At 38.1% G+C, this 21,180-nt stretch overlaps 3 protein-coding genes across 5 annotated transcripts; 2 read left to right on the top strand and 1 right to left on the bottom strand.

Moving 5' to 3' along the window:
- Positions 1-4,747: 4,747 nt before the first annotated feature.
- LOC137720163 (PRA1 family protein B1) lies at positions 4,748-5,745 on the bottom strand. The gene has a single exon (XM_068459177.2). The coding sequence runs from the start codon at positions 5,634-5,636 to the stop codon at positions 4,998-5,000; it is 639 nt and encodes a 212-aa protein (XP_068315278.1). The 5' UTR covers positions 5,637-5,745; the 3' UTR covers positions 4,748-4,997.
- Positions 5,746-8,129: 2,384 nt separating this feature from the next.
- On the top strand, positions 8,130-9,909 carry LOC137720160 (neuronal PAS domain protein). Its single transcript, XM_068459173.2, has 2 exons — positions 8,130-9,058; positions 9,159-9,909. The coding sequence occupies exons 1-2, from the start codon at positions 8,208-8,210 to the stop codon at positions 9,796-9,798; spliced, it is 1,491 nt and encodes a 496-aa protein (XP_068315274.1). The 5' UTR covers positions 8,130-8,207; the 3' UTR covers positions 9,799-9,909.
- A 708-nt stretch (positions 9,910-10,617) lies between these two features.
- LOC137720161 (uncharacterized) lies at positions 10,618-20,198 on the top strand. Of its 3 annotated transcripts, none has more exons than XM_088693778.1 (9): positions 10,618-10,909; positions 11,772-11,981; positions 12,312-12,385; positions 12,865-12,918; positions 13,291-13,545; positions 13,670-13,732; positions 19,476-19,544; positions 19,631-19,676; positions 19,818-20,198. In XM_088693778.1, the coding sequence occupies exons 1-9, from the start codon at positions 10,876-10,878 to the stop codon at positions 19,877-19,879; spliced, it is 867 nt and encodes a 288-aa protein (XP_088549904.1). In that variant the 5' UTR covers positions 10,618-10,875; the 3' UTR covers positions 19,880-20,198. The 3 variants fall into 3 exon arrangements, with proteins under 3 accessions (XP_088549904.1, XP_068315277.2, XP_068315276.2); XM_068459176.2 differs by having other exon boundaries at positions 10,675-10,909; positions 12,321-12,385; XM_068459175.2 differs by having other exon boundaries at positions 10,675-10,909; positions 12,318-12,385.
- The last annotated feature ends 982 nt before the right edge of the window (positions 20,199-21,180 follow it).

The raw sequence follows: 21,180 nt of genomic DNA, 5'->3' as shown, positions 1-21,180 counted from the left end.
GTGGGAAGGTTGAACTGAACTTGTTGAAGTTGGGGTCTTTTTTATTGCTTCCAATGGCTCCTCCTCCCTCTCCAACGGCTATCTTTCCCTCTGGCGGGTCCCGCCGTTTTAAACATCGTCAGGTGCAAAAGCCTGCAGCAACTACTACTGCATCCGGCAACTTCTTAATTTTTCTGTCATTTTTGTGGAATGACTGTTTTGCCCTCATCATCGATTCTATTAATAAAATTAACCGATGTGGTGGAAAAGGCTTACAACTCAAGTAATAACGAAAATGAAAATTGTTACTCTGCATTAAAGGTCTTAGATTTGAATTTACTCTTCTACACTATCGTTTGTATAAATAAATAACCATTAGAGGTGGTTGGTGCCTTACACGTTGACAAAATTTCTCCTATTGTAAGTTGTATACAACTATGTGACATGTGAAGAGTAAAATGGATACGTAATTATGTACAACTTATAGCGCTGATGATGATTTGACCTCATCGCGATATACAGGGCCGACCTAGGCCCAATGCAGGCAGGGCGACCTTACGAGACCCAAAAAAATTAGGGGCACTAAAATTATTAGTGTGGCATATTTATATACATTTTCATAAGAGTATAAATTTATAAAATTTGGTTTAATGACAAAGAAATTTAACTAGAACATGTGATTTTGTTGTTTGAAATTAATGAGGAGGTCTGAGTTCAAAACACCATGTGTGCTTATTTAAATTCCAATTTTTGCAAATTTCCTTTCGTAACAATATAAATTTATAAAATTTGGCTAAATGATTAGAAGTTTGATTAGGAACAATGCTTTTTGTATTTAAAATTAGGACGAGAGGTCCTAAGTTCAAAATGCTATGTGCATGTTTATTTTTTTTCAATTTTTACGAATTTTTGTTTGGTTGTTAATTTATTTTTAATTACTAACTAGTAACTATGTGGGTTGCTATTTTTAAACATTCATTCTATTTCAATTCTAATCTTCAACAAAGGGTAATGCGTAGACTAAAATTTTAGACCAAATTGGCAAATCATATGACGTGTCATCAAAAGGTTTAATTTGGTGCCCATTCATTATTTATACATATCCTTAAAGACTCGAAATTTTTTTTTTTTTTTAGTCTTATATTGACGAGGTTAGTAAATAAGAAAAAAAAAACCTCACCATTTATACAAAAACACTTTAAAGTTCAGACGGAAGACAAAACTCATAATCTATCTACTTGTAAGCCTGAAGTTTTTTTGTTTCCTTTTCTCGATAGAAAATAAATTAGTTTTTCCATGTTTAAATTACTGAGTTTGAAGTGCTTTTCTAAATATAATGTTATCAATGTCTTACGTGTAAAAATAAATAATTTTTTTTTATATGAAGTGATGGCACTTTTTTTGGCGTCGCCTGTGCGATATATCGCACTCTCTTTTAAGAGAGATTTTGTGTAGGGCGCCCGTGCTCTATCACGTATTCTCTGCACGTAGGTCTCCAAGTTTATGAGGTCTTCCTTGTGTGCATCTTTAATGATTACCACAGACTTATATAGTCCTCTACCCAGTGGATTGTGAATCCACCGTGTGAGAGTTCAATTCTTGTCGTTCGCTGACAAATTCTAACCGTTTATGTGGCCATTAATGGATGATGGAAAACCAAATGGCTCGAATGCTAAGAAACATTGTAAAGAAAGTCGTCTTAATAATCATAACCGTTGTACATAAGAATTTCTCTTTTATTTCTTTGAGGAGGAGAAAAAATAGGAAGTCATCTTAACAATCATAGCCGCCGTACATAAGAATATCTCTTTTATTTCTTTAAGGAGGAGGAAAAAATAGGTGAGGGCTCGAGAAAGTGGTCCATTACGGCTTAACCTCTCGTTTCATCATTCATGTTGGAAAACAAAAATGTTAGGTTTTGACTATTTGAGGACTTGGGCCCGACCTCATTAGCCAATGGAAGCGGGCCACGTCATGGTCCCCTCAAAATAGAGAAGTTTTAGAATGATGTGGTGGTCCAGATTTTTATTTAATTTTTGACAGAAAGAAAAGATAGAAGAAGAAGGTACATCCTTTTCTCGTTTTATTTTTTGTTGCGGCTGATGAAGAAGAAATGAATCATTTATTTTAGAAAATTTTAACGAAAAGTTCATAATACTGTTTATTTTAACGAAAAATCATATTTTTACATTAAAAAGTCAATCATTGTACTATTCACTTTAACATTTATTTTGTCATTATCGTTAAAACTCAAAGTTTTCAAGCCATTTTTATTAGTTTTCTTTTTATTTTATTTCATTTAAAACTTATAACGGTTTTGGAAGTACTTTTGAAATGATTGACAGTGATTTTAACATAATATTTTTGGAATTAATCCTTAAAAAAAATACAAATAAAACATGAAAAAAACACTTAAGTACTTTTAAAACTCAAAATGTACTTCCACTCATTTTAAATGGATTTCTAAACGAGCTATAGGCAATCATCATATTTCACAATGATATGGTTTTTCATCAAAATGTACTTCGACTCAAAATGAAAGGTAAAATGAATAGTATAAGGATTCACTTTTTAGTGTAAAAATATGATTTTTCGTTAAAGTAAACAGTACCGTGAGTTTTTCGTTAAAACTTCTTTTAATTTAAGCAACTGATTTTTCTATGGGGTTTGATAGTATGAGGAAGTACGAAGTCCACTTTGATTTCTGTTTTTGGGTTGGCCCAAAACGCACAACTGGAGAAAAGTTTGGGCAGGGTGCCCAATTACATCATCTATAAGACACCATTCACAATAAAAGAGAATTTCTAAACTTCAATTCGCGAGATTCTTACTTACAACCAATACATAATTTCAATGGCCACGTAATATGACAGTCTAGTGGTATTTTGCTTCACTTGCAAGTAACATGTATTACGTTCAACTCTCGCCATGGGTGAATTCGAACCAAATTACTATGACTAACCCATTATGAGTCTTAGTTCACACCACCCAGACTCATAGTGTAGATAATATCGTATGTATTCAAAAAGACATAATTCAAGTAATGTCACCCATTCAATAGATGTTTATCCTGAATATTAAACGTTTGCCATGTGGTAAATTAGTGTACGTTCAATTTTGTTCTGTTTTGAAAAAAAAATACAATTACATGATGTAATCATAGTACACGTATGCAAATGGTTTTAAAATGACTGAAAACGTTTTTAGTAAAATTAATTTAAATTCCAAAAGCATTTTTAGTGCTTTTTGAAAGAAGCACAAGCAATTAAAATGATTTTCCAAGATTCACTTGAATTTTTATTAAGAATTAATTTCAATCATTTTAAAAACACCTCAAACCAAGCCCGTAGTTAACATCAATAGTCTAGTGCCACCTAATTTCCTGTAGATATAAAGGTAGTAGTTATTCGATAATAACAAACTGACCTTGTTAAGCCATTCATTGTATTCATCTGGTAACAAGCCAACCAATTGAACACAATCAACGAAGCAAAGGAATCACAAGAAGCATTATTCATACTATGATACTGCGGGTGGGGATTTGGCGACACAATCGACCAAATATAATTACATGTCGAGCTTATAACTTCTCACTTACAAATAACGAGAAATACCAGACCCCTAGTACTAGTGCCGGTATAAGAACAAACATTAAGACCAAGAAACATGCATAAAACAAAGTCATTGTTCCGAAAATTTATTCAAGTCGAGGACCGCGGGGAAATAACAGATATTCATTCGAAGCAATCAGCATAGATGTTATTAACTCAAAAATGCAGGACAAATCTTGCAGGATGGTTGCAGAATGAGAGCAGCCGGTCAACTGGCTGCATTCTGTCGATTGATCAACTACTCAAACCCCGCGTTTAAGAAAATCCCGTCTTATGACTACTTCAAATCAAAACAAAATAAACGAGTATAGTCAAGTGCAGCTAACAAGTATTTCCCCAACCTAACAATGAATCAATGATGCAACCCACCTGGCTTAACAACGCTAGCCGGCTCAACTTATCTACCAGAAACAAAACATGGGCACAAAGAGAGCATCGTTTCAGAAAGTCAATTTGGCTTCATCAACTCTAAACTTAACAAGTTTGCGCTTAGTTAATCATCATAATGAAATGAAATTCTATCAACACAAGATGTTTGAAAACCGCCATGATTGAAACCACCATTACACCCTCCAACCGTGTCGTCAATGGAGGATCTCCGAATCCAATCAAATATTGTTATCATCCCACAATTCAATACCGCCATGACCAAAACCACCATTACACCCTCCAACCGTGTCATCAATGGCGGATCCCCAAATCCAATCAAATATTGTTCTCATCCCACAATTCAATACCGCCACGACCAAAACCACCATTACACCCTCCAACCATGTCATCAATGGCGGATCTCCGAATCCAATCAAATATTGTTATCATCCCACAATTCAATACCACCATGACCAAAACCACCATTACACCCTCCAACTGCGTCATCAATGGCGGATATCCGAATCCAATAAAATATTGTTCTCATACCACAATTCTAATACCAATTGTCGTACTATAACACACCCAACAATGAACAAGTACATTGATGCTGAAGTTTTTCTTATCCGATCGAAATTCTAATGAACTTAATCTAAACTATGGAGAGGAAGCACACTGCCCCGGCTTTTCCTAAGTTTTCAACAAACAAACCTTCATCCAGTTCTACACAAATTATTCATGTGAATCTGGAAAATCAAATTACTCATGATTAAGCACTAATCACCAAATAATCAGAATAATGAAATGAATTAATAACTAAATTCATCATCATCAAAATTTGACTAAATAAATAAAACAGAAATAAAAACTTCGGTCAAATCTACATAAAACCCTACAATTTCCGCTCCAAAATTCCCCAATCAAATTAAGTTTCTTTAACCCTACAAGAATACCAATTGCACAGATCAGTACACAAAGGGTTTGGCCTCACCAACCTTTACAGCGATCAATCCGACGCGTGCTTGAGACGAGATCCAATTAGACACGTCCGGCTACGGAGGCAGCGGCAGACGAGGTGGCGCCGCCGAGGAACGAGAGAAATCCGGCGTTGGCGGGCTCCTGCTCGTCGAGGAACAGGTCCTCTGGAACCCTGAACGCCCCGTGCGCGCAAACAATGGCGAATCCGATCAACAAAGCCGAGATCAGGAGCGAGCCGACGCTGGACATGAAGACGACGACCACGGTCAGCACGACGAGTCCGATTAATGTTTCCGCGTCGGAGAAAGTGCGGCCGAGGATGACCAGAGGCTGATCGGACGCCCGAAACAGGTAGAGGAAAGCCCACGCGCCGAGGAGGGAGAGCAGGACGACGAGAGAGAAAGGATGGGTGAGGAGAGAGAGGGCGAGTACGAGGGTGAGTAGGGAAACGTAGTTGACGCGAAAGTAGGTGAAATTCTTGCGGATCCGGGAGTAGGCCTCGGTGAGGGAGTCGGGTCGGGCCAAGGCGCTCCGGTCCACGAGCTCGTACCAGGGGCGGCGCTGCGAGAAGCCGTGGCGGACGGAGGAGGATAAGCGCGAGATGAACGCGCGGAAGGCCGGCGTGGCAATGGGAGGCTGCGATTGGGCGGCGACGGTCGTTTGGGAGTTGGAGATCGGGAGTGTCGGTGGGGCGGCCATTGTTGGAGCGTGGGATGGCGGGTGTCTTGGAGGGATGTTTTCTATTTCACGAGGGAACAGGAGTCAACAAAAGCTGTTTAATTGGAGCGAATTTAGTTATGGTGATGGGGAAGGGGGTAAAGATCGAGTATTTGAAGGTGTACGCTATCTAATCTTAGGTGGTCGCTAGTCAGAGAAGGCCCAACTTCAATCTTGGGCTCAAACCAAAACAGCCCAATGTGAAAACTTTTATTGTCATTTTAATGCATGGAAAAACTTTTAATGTAATTGTCGCACAGTTACGTGATGTTAAAATTCATGAACGTATTGGTAATATCGCTTTCCTCACATGATGATGCTTTGTCAAAGGGCGGGTGTACATTGGGACCACGGTAGTCCCATAATGACCCGGAGTTCTAGAAATAAAGTGGAGGTCTTCCAAAGATCCTCGAATATTTAGTACGGATCTCTTTTGTGCCCAACAAGTGTTTGAAGTAATCCATACTAGGCGTATCTCGATAGATTACGTCGGCAACACTTTGCAAGTTCTCTCAATAAGCTCATCATATTGCTTTGGCATATATTGATATCTATTGACATATACGCAATATGGTTTGACTGATGATAATAAACGTGCTCAGTTTCTATTTAAAAGACTTGAACTTTAATATTAGGACCCCCAAGGTTCGAATCCTGGATACGCCACTTGCTGTATCTAAATGGATTGCGATGAGTATAACAATGTGATAGTCACATTGACAGTGATATCGTATATTGTACAATAACCTAATTAGATATATGACGGTGTTATCGTGCTACCATCACACTGAAAAATATTTATCATACGTATAGTAAGTAGTGTTGGAGAAGTCAATTAGGCATGTCTGGACTATATGAGGATATATTCACATTCCTACACAATAGGAGTATAACCGGATATGCTGCGTGGATTGGATACGTTAGGCCAAACACAGTACTTGACGCGTTTCTTCAGGGATTGGTTTAAGTTTCGGTTTGGTCTAACTTTGATCAACTCACGTCAAATAAAAAGCTTTAAAATATTCTCCAAAACTCGGAAGCGGCTGCACGTAATTCCGGATGCTGCAGCACGCTGCATATCTTTCATGGGAAACACGGAGAGAGTTATCTTTCATGGGAAACACGGAGAGAGTTTGCTTGCCCTAGTTATATACATGCATGCAAGTTTCATATATATATATATATTATCCATCTCAGATCTAACTATTCTTTGTCAAACATCGCAATTATGTACTTCGAGAAGACATTCCAAATTATCATCACATGACGTAACTATATAAGCTCATCATTCATTTTTATTATAACACGTTGGTTAAAAATACAACATCATAGTCTAATGATATCACGCACAATTTTTTTCTGTAAATGAAGAGAATGCATTGCTTGGATTGCACTGCATCACCCTGTCTACATAGTTTAGGAAGAAAGAGGCGAGTCATGCGTTCACTTATATCATATCACCAGTTGTATGCAAATTAACATGTTTCTATATCTCTTATCTCGTAACTAATTACATGATGCAATAGATTAAAATCTAATTGTACATGTACAACCAGAAGTTCGAAACTAGTTCAACTATATGAAACAAGGTCATTTTTATTTAAGATTGATTGATACTTCGTCAGTAGTTTGTAGCAAAGGAAATACCTAGCTACATGTTGTTCCGACGTTATCAATACAATATTAATACACTACACCCTTTTTATTATAAATAAACGTCCTACAAACAGAATTTATGCAACTGAATTCACTACTGTATACAAACTTGCATAAGCTTCATGTGCTCATAGACTGTTGACCAAATATTGTAATTAACCAAAAGTAATCTCTATCATACACGACAGCTCACTACTTTATTAAGAAATGATTCCTCTTTGCATTATTTTTTATTCTGTTGGATTACAATCAAGATATGTAATCCGAGTCAAAACCCATTAGCCACAATGATTCAACTTTGCATTCCTTGTTCGATGGCTAGTTGAGATAGATTGTGACCAATTAAAATTGACTTAAATCCATTCTTTAATTTGTTTGTTATTGTAAAATGTAAGATGGATAGGATTGAACCTGATGGATTATGAATCGATAATAAAGTAAGTTATTTAACATATCCTTATAAATGGGTTATAAGTCATGTTTATAATCTCTCCGTCAATCCATTCATACCGTTAAAGCTTAATATCATCTAGCTCACCCAACGTTGCTGAGATAATTAACCAAATCTTTTTTCTTCTAAGTTAATCATGCACCAATTAAAGGTTTGATTAGACATTGACTATATCCATAACATGATACACACATCAATTGCATTTTTCTTGCACAACTTTCCATCCAAAGGTTTCTTCACCAGTCGAACAACATCCAACCAATTATATGCTTTTGCTTTTGACTTTTCGTCACATCAGAATCTGCTTTTTTCCGGTTTGCTTCCATTTACGCAGGAAAGTGTTTACAAGTCTATAAAAATGGACATCGTGTTTCAAGTCCTTAATTAAAAGAGAAGGAAGGATATTAGTTAAAACCTAATTAGTTTTAACTAATCTGCTTAGTTCAATGGCTTCTTGTGGCTCTCCTGACATATTTTCCTGGATTCAAACCCTCCCATCGATCACTCAATGGCCAACACCTTCCATGTCCATATCCATATGTTCTTCAAGTTCATCACAACCATCTCTCAAACTCTCTGTTTCCAAAAATCTCCAAAACCCTACTTTCTCTTTTGCTATACTTGCAGACTTCAATCTCCCCATCTCCCTTTGGACCTCAAAGCAGTTCAAATTCAACCCTAAATCCACCAACTTAATAACCCAAGAAGCACTTTCCAGCCTCTTAGTCAATTTCATTGAAGATGTCCTTCGTTACGGCTCGAGCAAGAACAATTTCCTGATCAAATTTCTCAAACTCGACTCCATTGCCAACTTTGGCGATGTTTTTAACCTCGCATTTGTCACGCTCGTCTTTCTAGTTTGCATCTATGAAGCCCCCGCAGGTCTCCGGTCGGGATGGCTCAATACTCTCAAGAATTACTTGGCTAATTGTTGGTCAAGACAATCATCAAAGACCCTAATGAAGTTATTAGGATCCAATTTGGAGGAGGAATGGATGAGGTCAATCAATCTTGCAATCACTAATTGGATTCTTGAGCTCCAAGCCACCCAAGGAGCCCTCATGAAAACACCTTCACCACTCTTCTCTTATGGTTTTTCAGCATTTGGGTTGTGGAAAGTCCAATTGTATTGTCCTCTCATAGCCATGGACGTTGCAAAATCCAGCAATCTCTCTGTTGATGAAAGGCTCCAATTCTCTCTGAATTTCCACCAGCTTGAGGGTGTGCTTCAATTCAATTACAATGTCATGGTTCAAGAGAGGTGGATTGATGTGATGCTAAACATCGATAACATAAGGTATCTTTTGCACTCATATTATAACACATGATCTGATTATTTATACCATGTAGATCAACAAATTTTTTGCCAAATTGATCGCTAACTCCAAAAACAACAGGTGTGATGTGATTAGTCTTGTGAACGAGAGACTAATGAACGAACAAGGCGCGGGGGTAGCTGAAAAGCACTTCCCTTCAAGAATTTCATTACAAGTTACTCCAACTACACAAACCAACGTGCTAAGCGTTTCGGTGGGCAAGTCTTCTGAAAACCCTGCAATAGAGATCGGCAAGGAAAAAGGCATAGAAGGCTCGTTCGAACCCCCAAACCCTTACTTGGCGCTCAAGGTATCAGCTAGCGAGACCATAACAATGAGCTTAAAACCCTGGAAGTTTGAGGAATCAGTGTACGGATATAGCGCAAATTTGAACTGGTTTCTTCATGATAGTGTGGATGGAAGAGAGGTCTTCTCTTCTAAGCCATCAAAGTTTCAATTGATCAACCCTAAGGCTTGGTTCAAAGATAGATACTCTAGTGCTTATAGGCCTTTCACAAGGCAAGGAGGGGTTGTTTTTGCTGGTGATGAGTATGGAGAGGGTGTGCTTTGGAAGGTGGACAAAGCCGCCATGGGAAGAACAATGGATTGGGAAGTTAGAGGGTGGATTTGGTTAACATATTGGCCTAACAAACATAAAACATTTTATACTGAAACTAGAAGGTTGGAATTTAGAGAAATCCTGACCCTTACAATTGCTTAATTTCCCTTTGGAGCCAACAATTACTATTGCTTAATCGAGGATACTCATTTTCAAGTGTAATTTGATTTGCATTTTTACGGCAATAACGTACTTCGAATTGATTTGATCTTATTGCCTTTATGTTTCTTTTTTTTTTTTTTAAATTGATCTGACTTTTTTATGCAACGATATATTTACATTGAATGAGTGGAGCACTAAATTAGTTGTGTACTCGTCATTTATGTGATTTGCATATAAAAGCTCTCGCTTATTTGTATATTTCTCTAGTTTCAAGTTCGAAACCTCCCTTCTCCCACATCTGAAAAAAATGAAATGTCTCGTGGAAGAACTAAGCTATATTGGGGTTAAAAAATATAGAAAAACTAACGAAAAGTTCAAAAAAAATTTCCTTTTTAAAGGTATAGTGAATAGTATCAGGGTAATGTATAAATGTGGTTTTTCGTAGCAGAAGTGTTTTGTTAAAACTCCCCAAAAATATTAGGCTAATTGAACAAACTTGTCTGGCTCTCACATAGTAAATAAAGGAAGAGGATTCTCTCCAGATCCCTTCTATCAAATCTTCGGATCCTTAAAATTTGATTCAACGGCTAAACTTATTATAACTTTTTAAGAAATTCTTTATTTTTAACCGTTTAATCAAATTACAAAAGTCCGAATTAGTAAATTGACAGGATTTTGTGAAAAGGGATTCGTCCGTAAATAAAGAATCACTTCATGTACTCGTGTCAGTACACATGTGCAATTCTGCAACCCGCCGCACTCAATGCTTCCTCGATCAAGGAGCGACGGATAAGTGCCACGTGAGAGGGAGCACGCCCCGGCGCAAGTTAGCGACAAGCAATGAAAACTTAAAACGGAGAAACTGATGGGGGAGGCGGACATTTCGAAGATCAATCTCCCCAACAACTGTGCTTAACCAAACACACCGCATAGTATCGCTTCATTTTCTTTAAGCTCTCGATTTTGCCCCTAAAACTTCTCTATAAAATTATAAATTCCCGTCTCGTCCAGATTCCACCGTTTCTGGTTCGTCCAAATCACCGGAAATCTCTCTCGTCTGCATTTTCCTTTCCGCCAATGGAGTCCTCCGCCGCTCTCCGATCCTTCAACTGTAACTCTCTCTCTCTCTCTCTCTATGTTCATTCCTACATACATGCACACATGATATAAATTTGTATATGTTTGAAGCTTAAGCATTAGTGTTAAACAATTTGAGCTTTTTTTTTTTTTTTTTCGAAAAAAACAATTTTAGCTGTTTAATTGTCTTAGATTTTGATTTTCTGAATGAATTGATTCATGTGGAATCGAACTGTGGTGATTTTTGAGAAGAAATGGAAGATTTGAGTTTATTTTGATTGGTTCTGGAGGATTAAGCTTAGTTGGTCCTTGCGCACACTGTTTTCGTGAAATTAAGGTAATGCTAGAAGAAATATGGATGTTGAAGTAAGAAATTAGGTTCCAATTGTTTGAGATCTGGTGATTTTTTTTTGTTTTCCTGTTATCTTCAACCGGCACGGATTTCTATGATGAGGATAACGAATATAGACATCGTTTTTTTTTCTTCCTGGAGCTGAATGGATCTAATTTAACAAAGCATGCTGAAATGATGTGGTAAAACTTGAATTGTACCGTCATTTGCTTCATTCAGAAAGGAGTAGCGAATCCACAAGACATACCGCGTGAAAAGGCTTATATGGGCCTTATCTCTTTGAATGCTGAATTTTGAATGCAACATGACAATTTTTGTAATATTCGTCGTTGTGTGAAACAATTTTACATATTGCCTCGTAATCAATCATTCAATTTTATCATTGCATGAAACCGTCCTGTTTGGAATAATAAAGCATGCATACGAAGGATTTGAAATTGTATATGCATAATCTTTCTACGTTACTTTATGAAGTGAAAACTGTTCAGTGATCGTTAAACTTTGATCAATTGTTGGAATCTGACATGACAATGTCACATTTCAGGTTCTGTAGGCACAGTTTCCCATGTCCGGTCCTTGCTTGACAAGCCTGGTATGTTGCCTGTGCACAATACCAGAAGGCCCGTGCCAAGTAGGTCATATTTCCAAGGCTCCTTGGTTAGTGAGAAGTTCATTTATTCTTCACAAAAGCGAAAGGGAGTGCTAGTATCATGTGTGAAGACATCTGACGCTACCAAGAGTGAAAATTCCAGCGGTATGTTTATGTCTAAACAATATTCAGTAACTAGCAAGTTTGTATTTATGAGTGCAATTTGAATTAATCAATGACTCGTGATGTTTTCTCTTGGATATTTGTAAAGCCTGATTTCCGTTACATTGTTACATGTGAAGATAATTTTTTTTTTTGGAGAGAATATAGTTTACATCTGGATCTGGATCTGATTTCTTTCTTTTTAGTTTCTGTTTCTTAAACATTGGCTTATCATTTTTCTTTAAATTTGCTTATACATGCTAAAATGTCAATATATCAAAGTCTTGAGTAAAACTTTTAATTTCCATCTTAAAGATATTTGATGTTGGGCAGTTTCAGCAGATAGTAAACCACAAGGCTCATCAGAAAAAGCTACCCAACCTGCAATTTTTCCTAGAGGATTTGAGGTGAGAATATTTACGATTTTACATAAACAAAAAAATTAATAATTGAACCAGGAATTCTTGATTTTGTTGTATGACCTTTTGTTCTTTGTGATTGTAGCATAATTAATTATTTCCTTCATTAATAGATTTGTGAAGGTATTGTATGTTAACAATTCAGAATTTCACATAGAGAGATTAATCATTATATATTAGGGTTATACTGAAAGTAATCCTAAATCTTGCTTTGTTATGATTGCTTCTTATGTTATGATATTGCAAATTGTTACTTGAACGTTTTGATGCAAGATTCTCAACTGAAAATTGGTATAAATTTGGTCGACTTGTACTTCATGCTTTAGCTTTGTCCCCGACTGTGCTTCAACTATGCTTCTATCTTATTCATTAAAATTTTATTAGATTCTATTCATATCGATATTGATCCTGCTTCTAATGCTTTTGCACAACCGTCTGGTTTGACACGTAGTTGTCTTTATCATCAGGCACTGATGCTGGAAGTTTGTGATGAGACTGAGGTTGCTGAACTGAAACTTAAGGTAAATATCAACGCCCATCAAGCAAATTGGTACTCCTGAAAAATCTATTGTTGTTGCTTCATGTGTACATAAAGCATGATTTTATAGTAAAAACAAAGTCAGATCTTTGTTAAGAATCCGAAAAGCACTGCGTACTCAATATGTTAAGGTAATGATGAGTACATTTTTTAGTGTATCCATGGAGTTAAAGGCATAGGGGACATAAATAAAACATTGTAGTGGTAGATCATGGATTGAACACCTGGTTAAAAGTTCATTAGTTCTCTCGGGCTTCTACTATTTTACTGGGGTGTCTAGAGTTGATTGTCATCGGCACATTTTGGTTTGTATTACGTTCTCTTCTTTGATTGGTCATGCATATCTTTGTGTTAGGTTGGAGACTTTGAAATGCATTTGAAGCGGAACATTGCAGGCACCAGTGCCCCAGTGCCTAGCATCTCGCCAGCAACACCACCTCCTGTTCCATCTGCACCTATGGATTCAACTCCTGCTCCCCCTCCAGCATCACCACCAAAATCTTCTGAAAAAACCACTCCATTTACAAACGTATCTGCAGACAAGTCATCAAGATTAGCAGCCTTGGAGGCTTCTGGTGCTAATGGATATGGTCTAGTTTCTTCTCCAACGGTATGTGTTGTTCCTATGTTCGAGAAACAATTTGGTTCTTTAACTTCTTTTACTCTGTCCAGAACAATACCTACGATATATCATCTAGGGCTCACTTTCATCTTTCATTTCTTGCTGGTTCCAGGTTGGTTCATTCCGCAGGGGAAGAACTGTGAAAGGAAAGAAGCAACCTCCTATCTGTAAAGAGGTATCACTTGCATACCAATGTTTGGTTCAACATTTATTTATTTATTTTTATTTTTTGCTGTAATTTTAATAGGAGATTCACCTAATATGTCATTCGTGTGTTATCTAGAAAAATATTTCTACATACAATATAATGCTCCCAGAGGATTCTTATGTTGAAAAAACCCCTTTCACTGGACCTTGTTCTTTGATGTAACCAATGGCAATAGACTAAACTAGCAAATATAGAAAACTTAGAAACACACAAGAATTATACTGGTTCGGCAGAACTTATGCCTACGTCCAGTTGTGATTTCCCTAGGTAGAGAAATCACCGCTTCTTTGATTAATAATAGAGATTACAGAACTTATGCAAACCCTAGAACTAATCTCAAACCTCTCTGCTGTTTGGCTGTTTTCTCTCTGCCGAAAATCAGCCTTGCCGCACCCTATTTATAGATATAGGGTTGGCTTACATGTCCTTTACAGATTATAATTCCTATTCTAAGTGGAATAGGAATTTAGACTTCCTTTCCAATTCCAAATAGACTTCTAAGAATTCTAATCTACATTGAATAAGGAAACTAAAATTCTTTCCTAGCCCTTTTAGGAGAAGAATTGGTGCACCCTTTCCCTAAAACAATCCTAAACAGAAAAGGACACAATATTGACGAGCCAAAAACTAACAATCTCCACCTTGGTGAGTCAAACCAAGTCTTGATCGTTTGCACCCCAGAGTATCTTTGAACCTTCTTGAAGTAGCTCTGGAAAAACTTCAAGAGTCTTCACCTTGGCAACCTCCTTCTTGCCTCATTGCACCTCAGGTGAGGAGGTGCTCCACTTTAATCAATCAACGAGATTGATCAAGTTCAAACAATGCTTGAACTTCTTGGCCGGCACTATCTTTGTAAGGAAATCTGCGGCATTGTCATCCGTATGAACCTTTTCAATCCAAATTTCCTTAGACTCCACCCAATCTCTGATTCTGTGATATCTTGCTTCAATGTGCTTTGATCTTCCAGAAAAAACCTGATTCTTTGCCAAGTGAATGGCACTTTGACTATCACACTTAAGCTTCACACACTCTTGAGTGATTCCCATTTGACTTACCAAGCCACTAAGCCAAATTGCTTCCTTTCCAGCTTCGGCCAATGCAATATACTCTGCCTCTGTGGTCGATAAAGCTGTAATTGGTTGCAGTAGTGCCCTCCAACTGATTGGTCCTCCTGCGCATGTAAACACATAACCAGAAGTTGATCTTCTCTTGTCCAAGTCCCCTGCATAATCGGCATCCACATATCCTAACACCCCTGCATTTTCCTTTTGCTTCTCAAACATAATCCTTTGTCGCCAAGAACCCTTCAAATAACGCAAAATCCACTTGACTACATCCCAATGTTGCTTTCCTGGATTTGCCATGTATCTGGAAACGACACTAATTGCTTGAGCTATGTCAGGACGTGTGCATACCATTGCATACATGAGGCAGCCCACGACATTAGCATAAGGCACCTTCTTCATTTCTTGTTGCTCTTCCTCGGACGTAGGACACTGTTGTCCACTTAACCTGAAGTGAGCTGCCAAAGGAGTCGAAACTTCCTTTGCTTCTTGCATGTTGAACTTCTCAAGGACCTTCTGAATATACTTGGCTTGTGATATCCAAATCCTTCCAGCGGTCCTATCTCTCTGAATTTCCATGCCAAGGATCTTCTGTGCGGCACCTAGATCCTTCATGTCGAACTCCTCGCTCAACATCCTTTTCAAGTCTTGAATTCTAGACTTGTCTTGACAAGCAATTAACATGTCATCCACATATAGCAATAGTAATATGATCATCCCATCTTGGAACACATGATAGTACACACAACAGTCATACAAACACCTTCTAAAATTAATTTTCAGCATGAATGAATCAAACCTCTTGTACCACTGTCTTGGAGACTGTTTCAGGCCATACAGGGACTTCCTTAGCTGACATACTAGGTTTTCTTTCCCATATTCAACAAACCCTTCTGGTTGAGCCATGAATATCGTCTCCTCTAAATCCCCATGAAGAAACGCTGTCTTCACATCCATCTGCTCAATCTCCATGTCATGCTGAGCTGCCATTGCTAAAAGCAATCGGATAGAAGTATGCTTGACTACAGGTGAAAAGATCTCATCATAATCCACCCCTTCCTTTTGTGAGTACTCCTTAGCCACGAGCCTTGCTTTGAATCTCACGGCATCTTGTTCATGTAGTCCTTCCTTTTTCCTAAATACCCACTTGCATCCAACTAGCTTTCTGTCTTTGGGTTTAGGAACCAACTCCCAAACAGAGTTCTTGTAAAGAGACTCCATTTCCTCTGTCATAGCACTTATCCAACTATCTCGCTCATCACTTGCTATAGCTTCTCGATAAGTAGTCGGATCTCCTTGACTAATGTTAAGAGCATAATTAACTTCGTTTTGGTCAAACCCAAACCTGTCAAGTTTCTTCTTGTTCCGCTTAGGTTTGTCCAGTGCTATGCATCTTTGGAATGCAGGTGGATTGTTGGGTGGAGTTTGACTCCTTTGGGATATCTGGCGGATTGAAGTACCTTCAATCTGTCCTGTTTCTTGCTCCACCTGATTCCTAACTGGTGAATGATGCTGATGATCTTCTTCTTCCTCAAAACCATCAGATTCGGCCTCTTGCTCAATTTGCTCCACCTGAGCTTCTTCTTCATCTGAACTGATTAACGGAATCTTTGTTGCTTCGATTCCAGCATCATCCTTCTTTTCCCTACTGCTCTCGACTTTATTCAGAGGCATGGTTGTCTCATCAAAGACAACATCTCGACTGACAACCTTTTTCCTGTTGTTGAAATCCCAAAGCTTGAAACCCTTCACTCCTTTCTCAAAACCTAGGAATATGCAATGTATAGACTTTGGTTTGAGCTTGGACCTTTCATCACTTGGAATATGTGCATAAGCACTACAGCCGAACACCTTGAGCTTGGAATAATCCACCGGCTTCTCAGACCATACCTCTTCTGCACTCTTAAAACCGAGAACTGTAGATGGTGATCTGTTAATCAAATAACTTGCATGATTAACAGCCTCTGCCCAAAAACTATCAGGCAATCCTGCATGAAATCGCATGCTCCTTTCTCTCTCCATGAGAGTTCGGTTCATCCTCTCAGCAGCTCCATTTTGTTGGGGATTCTTCTTTACTGTGAAGTGCCTTATGATGCCTTCCTGCTTGCAGTAATCGGTGAACTCAATACTTGTATATTCACCTCCATTGTCACTTCTTAGATACTTGATCTTTCTTCCAGTTTGATTCTCGGTTTCTGTTTTCCATTCCTTGAACTTTGCAAAAACCTCGGATTTCTGCTTCATGAAATAAATCCAAACCTTCCTAGAAAAATCATCCATGAAAGTGACAAGATACCTGGCTCCACCATTTGATTTAGTTGGAGCAGGACCCCAAACATCTGAGTGAATATAGCTGAGTTGCTCCTTACTTCGGCTATCTGCACTGCTACTTGCGAATGATACCTTTCTTTGCTTCCCAAGAACACAGTATTCACAAAAGTCCAGTTTGCAAGTTGACACGCCTTCCAACAGGCCTTGCTTGTGTAATTCTTGCAATCCCTTCTGGCTTATGTGCCCGAGCCTATGATGCCATAGTTCAGTCTTGTCTTCTATACTTTGATTTACAGAAACAGCTGCTCCCTCGACTATGGTGGTCCCAATTAACTTATACAACTTATTGGGTTGTAGGTCACCCTGCATTACCACTAGCGATCCTTTGGTTACCCTGAGTCTTCCTTTTTTAGACTTGTACCCATAACCGGCCTCATCTAAAGTACCCAAGGAAATCAAATTCTTTCTTAGTCTAGGGACATACCTGACGTTCCCTAAAGCTCGTATCATCCCATCGAACATTCTGATTCGAACAGTGCCGATTCCTCTTACAGGACATGAAGAATCATCCCCCATTAAGACTTCCCCGCTGCTGACTTCTTTGAAAGTATCGAACCATTCTTTTACTGCACACATATGAAACGTGCATCCAGTGTCCAAAATCCAATTGAAAGCCTTGGAGCCCGATGTTACCGAAAGAAGTTCCCCGTCACTCTCATGTTCGGTGACTGCACTAGCGGAACCTGAGCTTCCTTCCATCTTGGCTTTCTTTTCTTTCCAAATCTTGCAGTTCCTCTTCCAATGATCGGCTGAACCACATTCGAAGCAACCTTCCTTCTTTTCCTTTTTCTTCTTGGATTTTGACCTACCTCTGTTGCCAATTTTCTCTTCTCTTGTCTTTTCCCGCCCCCTCTCCTTGCCTTTGGCATAAAGGCCTTGAGAGCTTTCAGTTATATCATCTAGTTTAGCATATGACTGAAGAGCTTGAATTACGTCTTCAAGCTTCAAGGACTATTTTCCAAACATTAGAGTTGTTCGAAAGTGCTTGAAAGACGAAGGTAGAGACCTTAGCAGGATGATAGCCATATCATCATCTTTGTAAGTTTCTTCGACTTTCTGAAGATTAGCTATGCAATTCTGGAACCTGCATACATGATCTTCAATATCACCTCCTTCTTCTAGTCGAAGCCCGAATAGTTCATCCTTTAGAAAAAGTTTATTGGACACGGTTTTTCCCATATAAACATTCTCCAATTTTTCCCATGCTTCCTGGGCAGACATCTTTTCGGTGATGTGTGACCGAACTGATCTTGTGAGATGGATCTCGATGGAACTCTTGGCCTTCTTGAGAACCTTATTCCATGCTGCTTCTGTCATGCTTTCCGGCTTCTTACCATCAAGTGCATCATCCAAATCCTGCTGTATCAGTACGTTCTTCATCATCCTTTGCCAGTCCGTGAAGTCATCCTTGCCGTCAAAGGGTTTTAACGCAGGTCCTTGATCCGCATTCATCTTCCCTTTTAACATCGTAGAACACCTTGATCCTAGCTCTTGATACCAATTGTTGAAAAAAACCCCTTTCACTGGACCTTGTTCTTTGATGTAACCAATGGCAATAGACTAAACTAGCAAATATAGAAAACTTAGAAACACACAAGAATTATACTGGTTCGGCAGAACTTATGCCTACGTCCAGTTGTGATTTCCCTAGGTAGAGAAATCACCGCTTCTTTGATTAATAATAGAGATTACAGAACTTATGCAAACCCTAGAACTAATCTCAAACCTCTCTGCTGTTTGGCTGTTTTCTCTCTGCCGAAAATCAGCCTTGCCGCACCCTATTTATAGATATAGGGTTGGCTTACATGTCCTTTACAGATTATAATTCCTATTCTAAGTGGAATAGGAATTTAGACTTCCTTTCCAATTCCAAATAGACTTCTAAGAATTCTAATCTACATTGAATAAGGAAACTAAAATTCTTTCCTAGCCCTTTTAGGAGAAGAATTGGTGCACCCTTTCCCTAAAACAATCCTAAACAGAAAAGGACACAATATTGACGAGCCAAAAACTAACATCTTCTAAACTCGTCATTTAGTTGGGTAAATTAAGAACTCAACTGATTAGTAAGTACACATATCTATCTAGAAGATTGCGTTTTTGGTAATAAGATTCAAGTCTGAATAAGTCCCACTTTACAGACTACCACCGATTCTGTGGGTGCTTTTATTGCAACTGCTATTAGGATTTAAGTCTCATAACAGTGTCTCGGAATCTTGATTTCTTATCCAAATACTGAATGTAGGAACGCATTTTGTATAACCAACTTGGCAACATAACATCAATCTCGCTTCTCTTGATTCCAAACTTTACAGGGTGATTTGATCAAGCAAGGACAGGTAGTTGCATATGTGGATCAGTTTGGCACCGAACTTCCTGTGAAGGTACGTTTTCCATTTCAGTTCCCTTAAATAGCAAGTGTTTCATGATAGACATATCACTCATGCCGGATTCTTGATGTGTTGAGCAGACTGATTTGGGTGGAGAAGTTTTGAAGCTCCTCTTCAACGACGGAGGTATAGTTACTATTATCATTTTTCAATCCAGTAGTTTAATGTTATCAAATTTGTCATAAATAGGGTCGTATATTGTGAACTTAATCTAAAAGGCTACGATGGCTCTCATATACGTTTATTTGGATTGTTAATGATTTGCAGAAGCCGTTGGTTTCGGAGACCCCCTTATTGCTGTCTTGCCCTCATTTCCCGGTATCCAGTGAGCTCCCTCTCTCTCTCTCTCTCTCTCTCTCTCTCTCTCTCTCTCTTCCCTGTAATTGCTGTTGAAGAGCTCCGAAGCTTTGCAGTTTTCCAGAGTCATTATTTCCGTCGTCTATTTTACCTTGTCGCATTAGAGGTCAAGCGTATTTTACGAGTTGTACTTTGATATTCTGGTCAGTAAAATTGACTGTTGTAGTCTTGTAGATCAAGCAATAACTCGATTGAGCTTGTATAATCGTTGTGTTAGACGTAATGTTTTGTTTGTTGTAAGAGGTTACATGCTAGATTTGTTTGCTAATGGAGGAAAACTTTACCACTAAACGCAGCTTTGTTCGGCAAACATCTTTTAAAAATCCCTGGGTTTCAAAAATTCTTGGATGAGACTGTTACACCGGCACATAGTGTTAATGAAAGACTTAGAAGGGTTATAGAGAGAGTATATCTGCTATAGCCAACGAGACAATGTTGATGCATGCCTCCTGCTCGGCGTTCTAATTAAGAATCAACAAGAAAACGAAAACAAATACAAAGGAAGGGCTAACAAAATGTTTTATATTATTTAGACAATGGTTCTATAATGCGCTATGCTAGTCGGACGGCAGGTAGGGACATAAAGAAATGGATCATCTTCGGATCATTTTCATCAAATTCTACCAATCAACAAATCCAGGTCTTCTTGTTTTTAGCTGTTGGATCAAATTTCAAAGGATTGAATTTGTTGATTGGTAGGATTTGGTAGAAGGGATCCGGAGAGGATCCCTTTTAGAGGCCTAAAGCCTAGGCAAGGGTCTAGGCCCTTTTTTAGCTTTAATTTAGCAAAATATAGTGACATAAATTATAAAGTATTACAAAATATTGAAAATATAGAGAACAAACATGCAAATAATGAATGTTCATCTAAGCATTCAACAAGTCTATTATAATTTATTGAAAAATAAAATGTAGTTATATATTTTCTATTTAAGTAATAGTCGTAACCTAGGTAGGGACGCCTAGGCAGACCAGACGAGCATCTGGACAAATCTAGACACAATTTCTTAATCTTAAACGCCTAAGAATTAATCAGTATAGTGGCACCGTAAACGAAGATTTTTATAACAATGATTTAGACCAACAAAAATGATTTAATAGGAGAATTGTATTTGGATAAAATTGACATAACAAAATGTTCAAATTGGCACCACTCAAAACTTGTGTACCTGGCAGATAAGAATGAGAAGGTCAAGAAAACTCGGATAAAATTGATATTTTATTTGGTAAAAAAAAAAAAAAAAAAATTAAGGAGGAGGGGAGGCCACCGCAA

Source organism: Pyrus communis, chromosome 1 (assembly GCF_041283825.1).
Source record: "Pyrus communis isolate YQ-2024b chromosome 1, ASM4128382v1, whole genome shotgun sequence".
Lineage (NCBI taxonomy): Eukaryota > Viridiplantae > Streptophyta > Magnoliopsida > Rosales > Rosaceae > Pyrus > Pyrus communis.
This window is presented reverse-complemented; position numbering and strand designations above follow the sequence as displayed.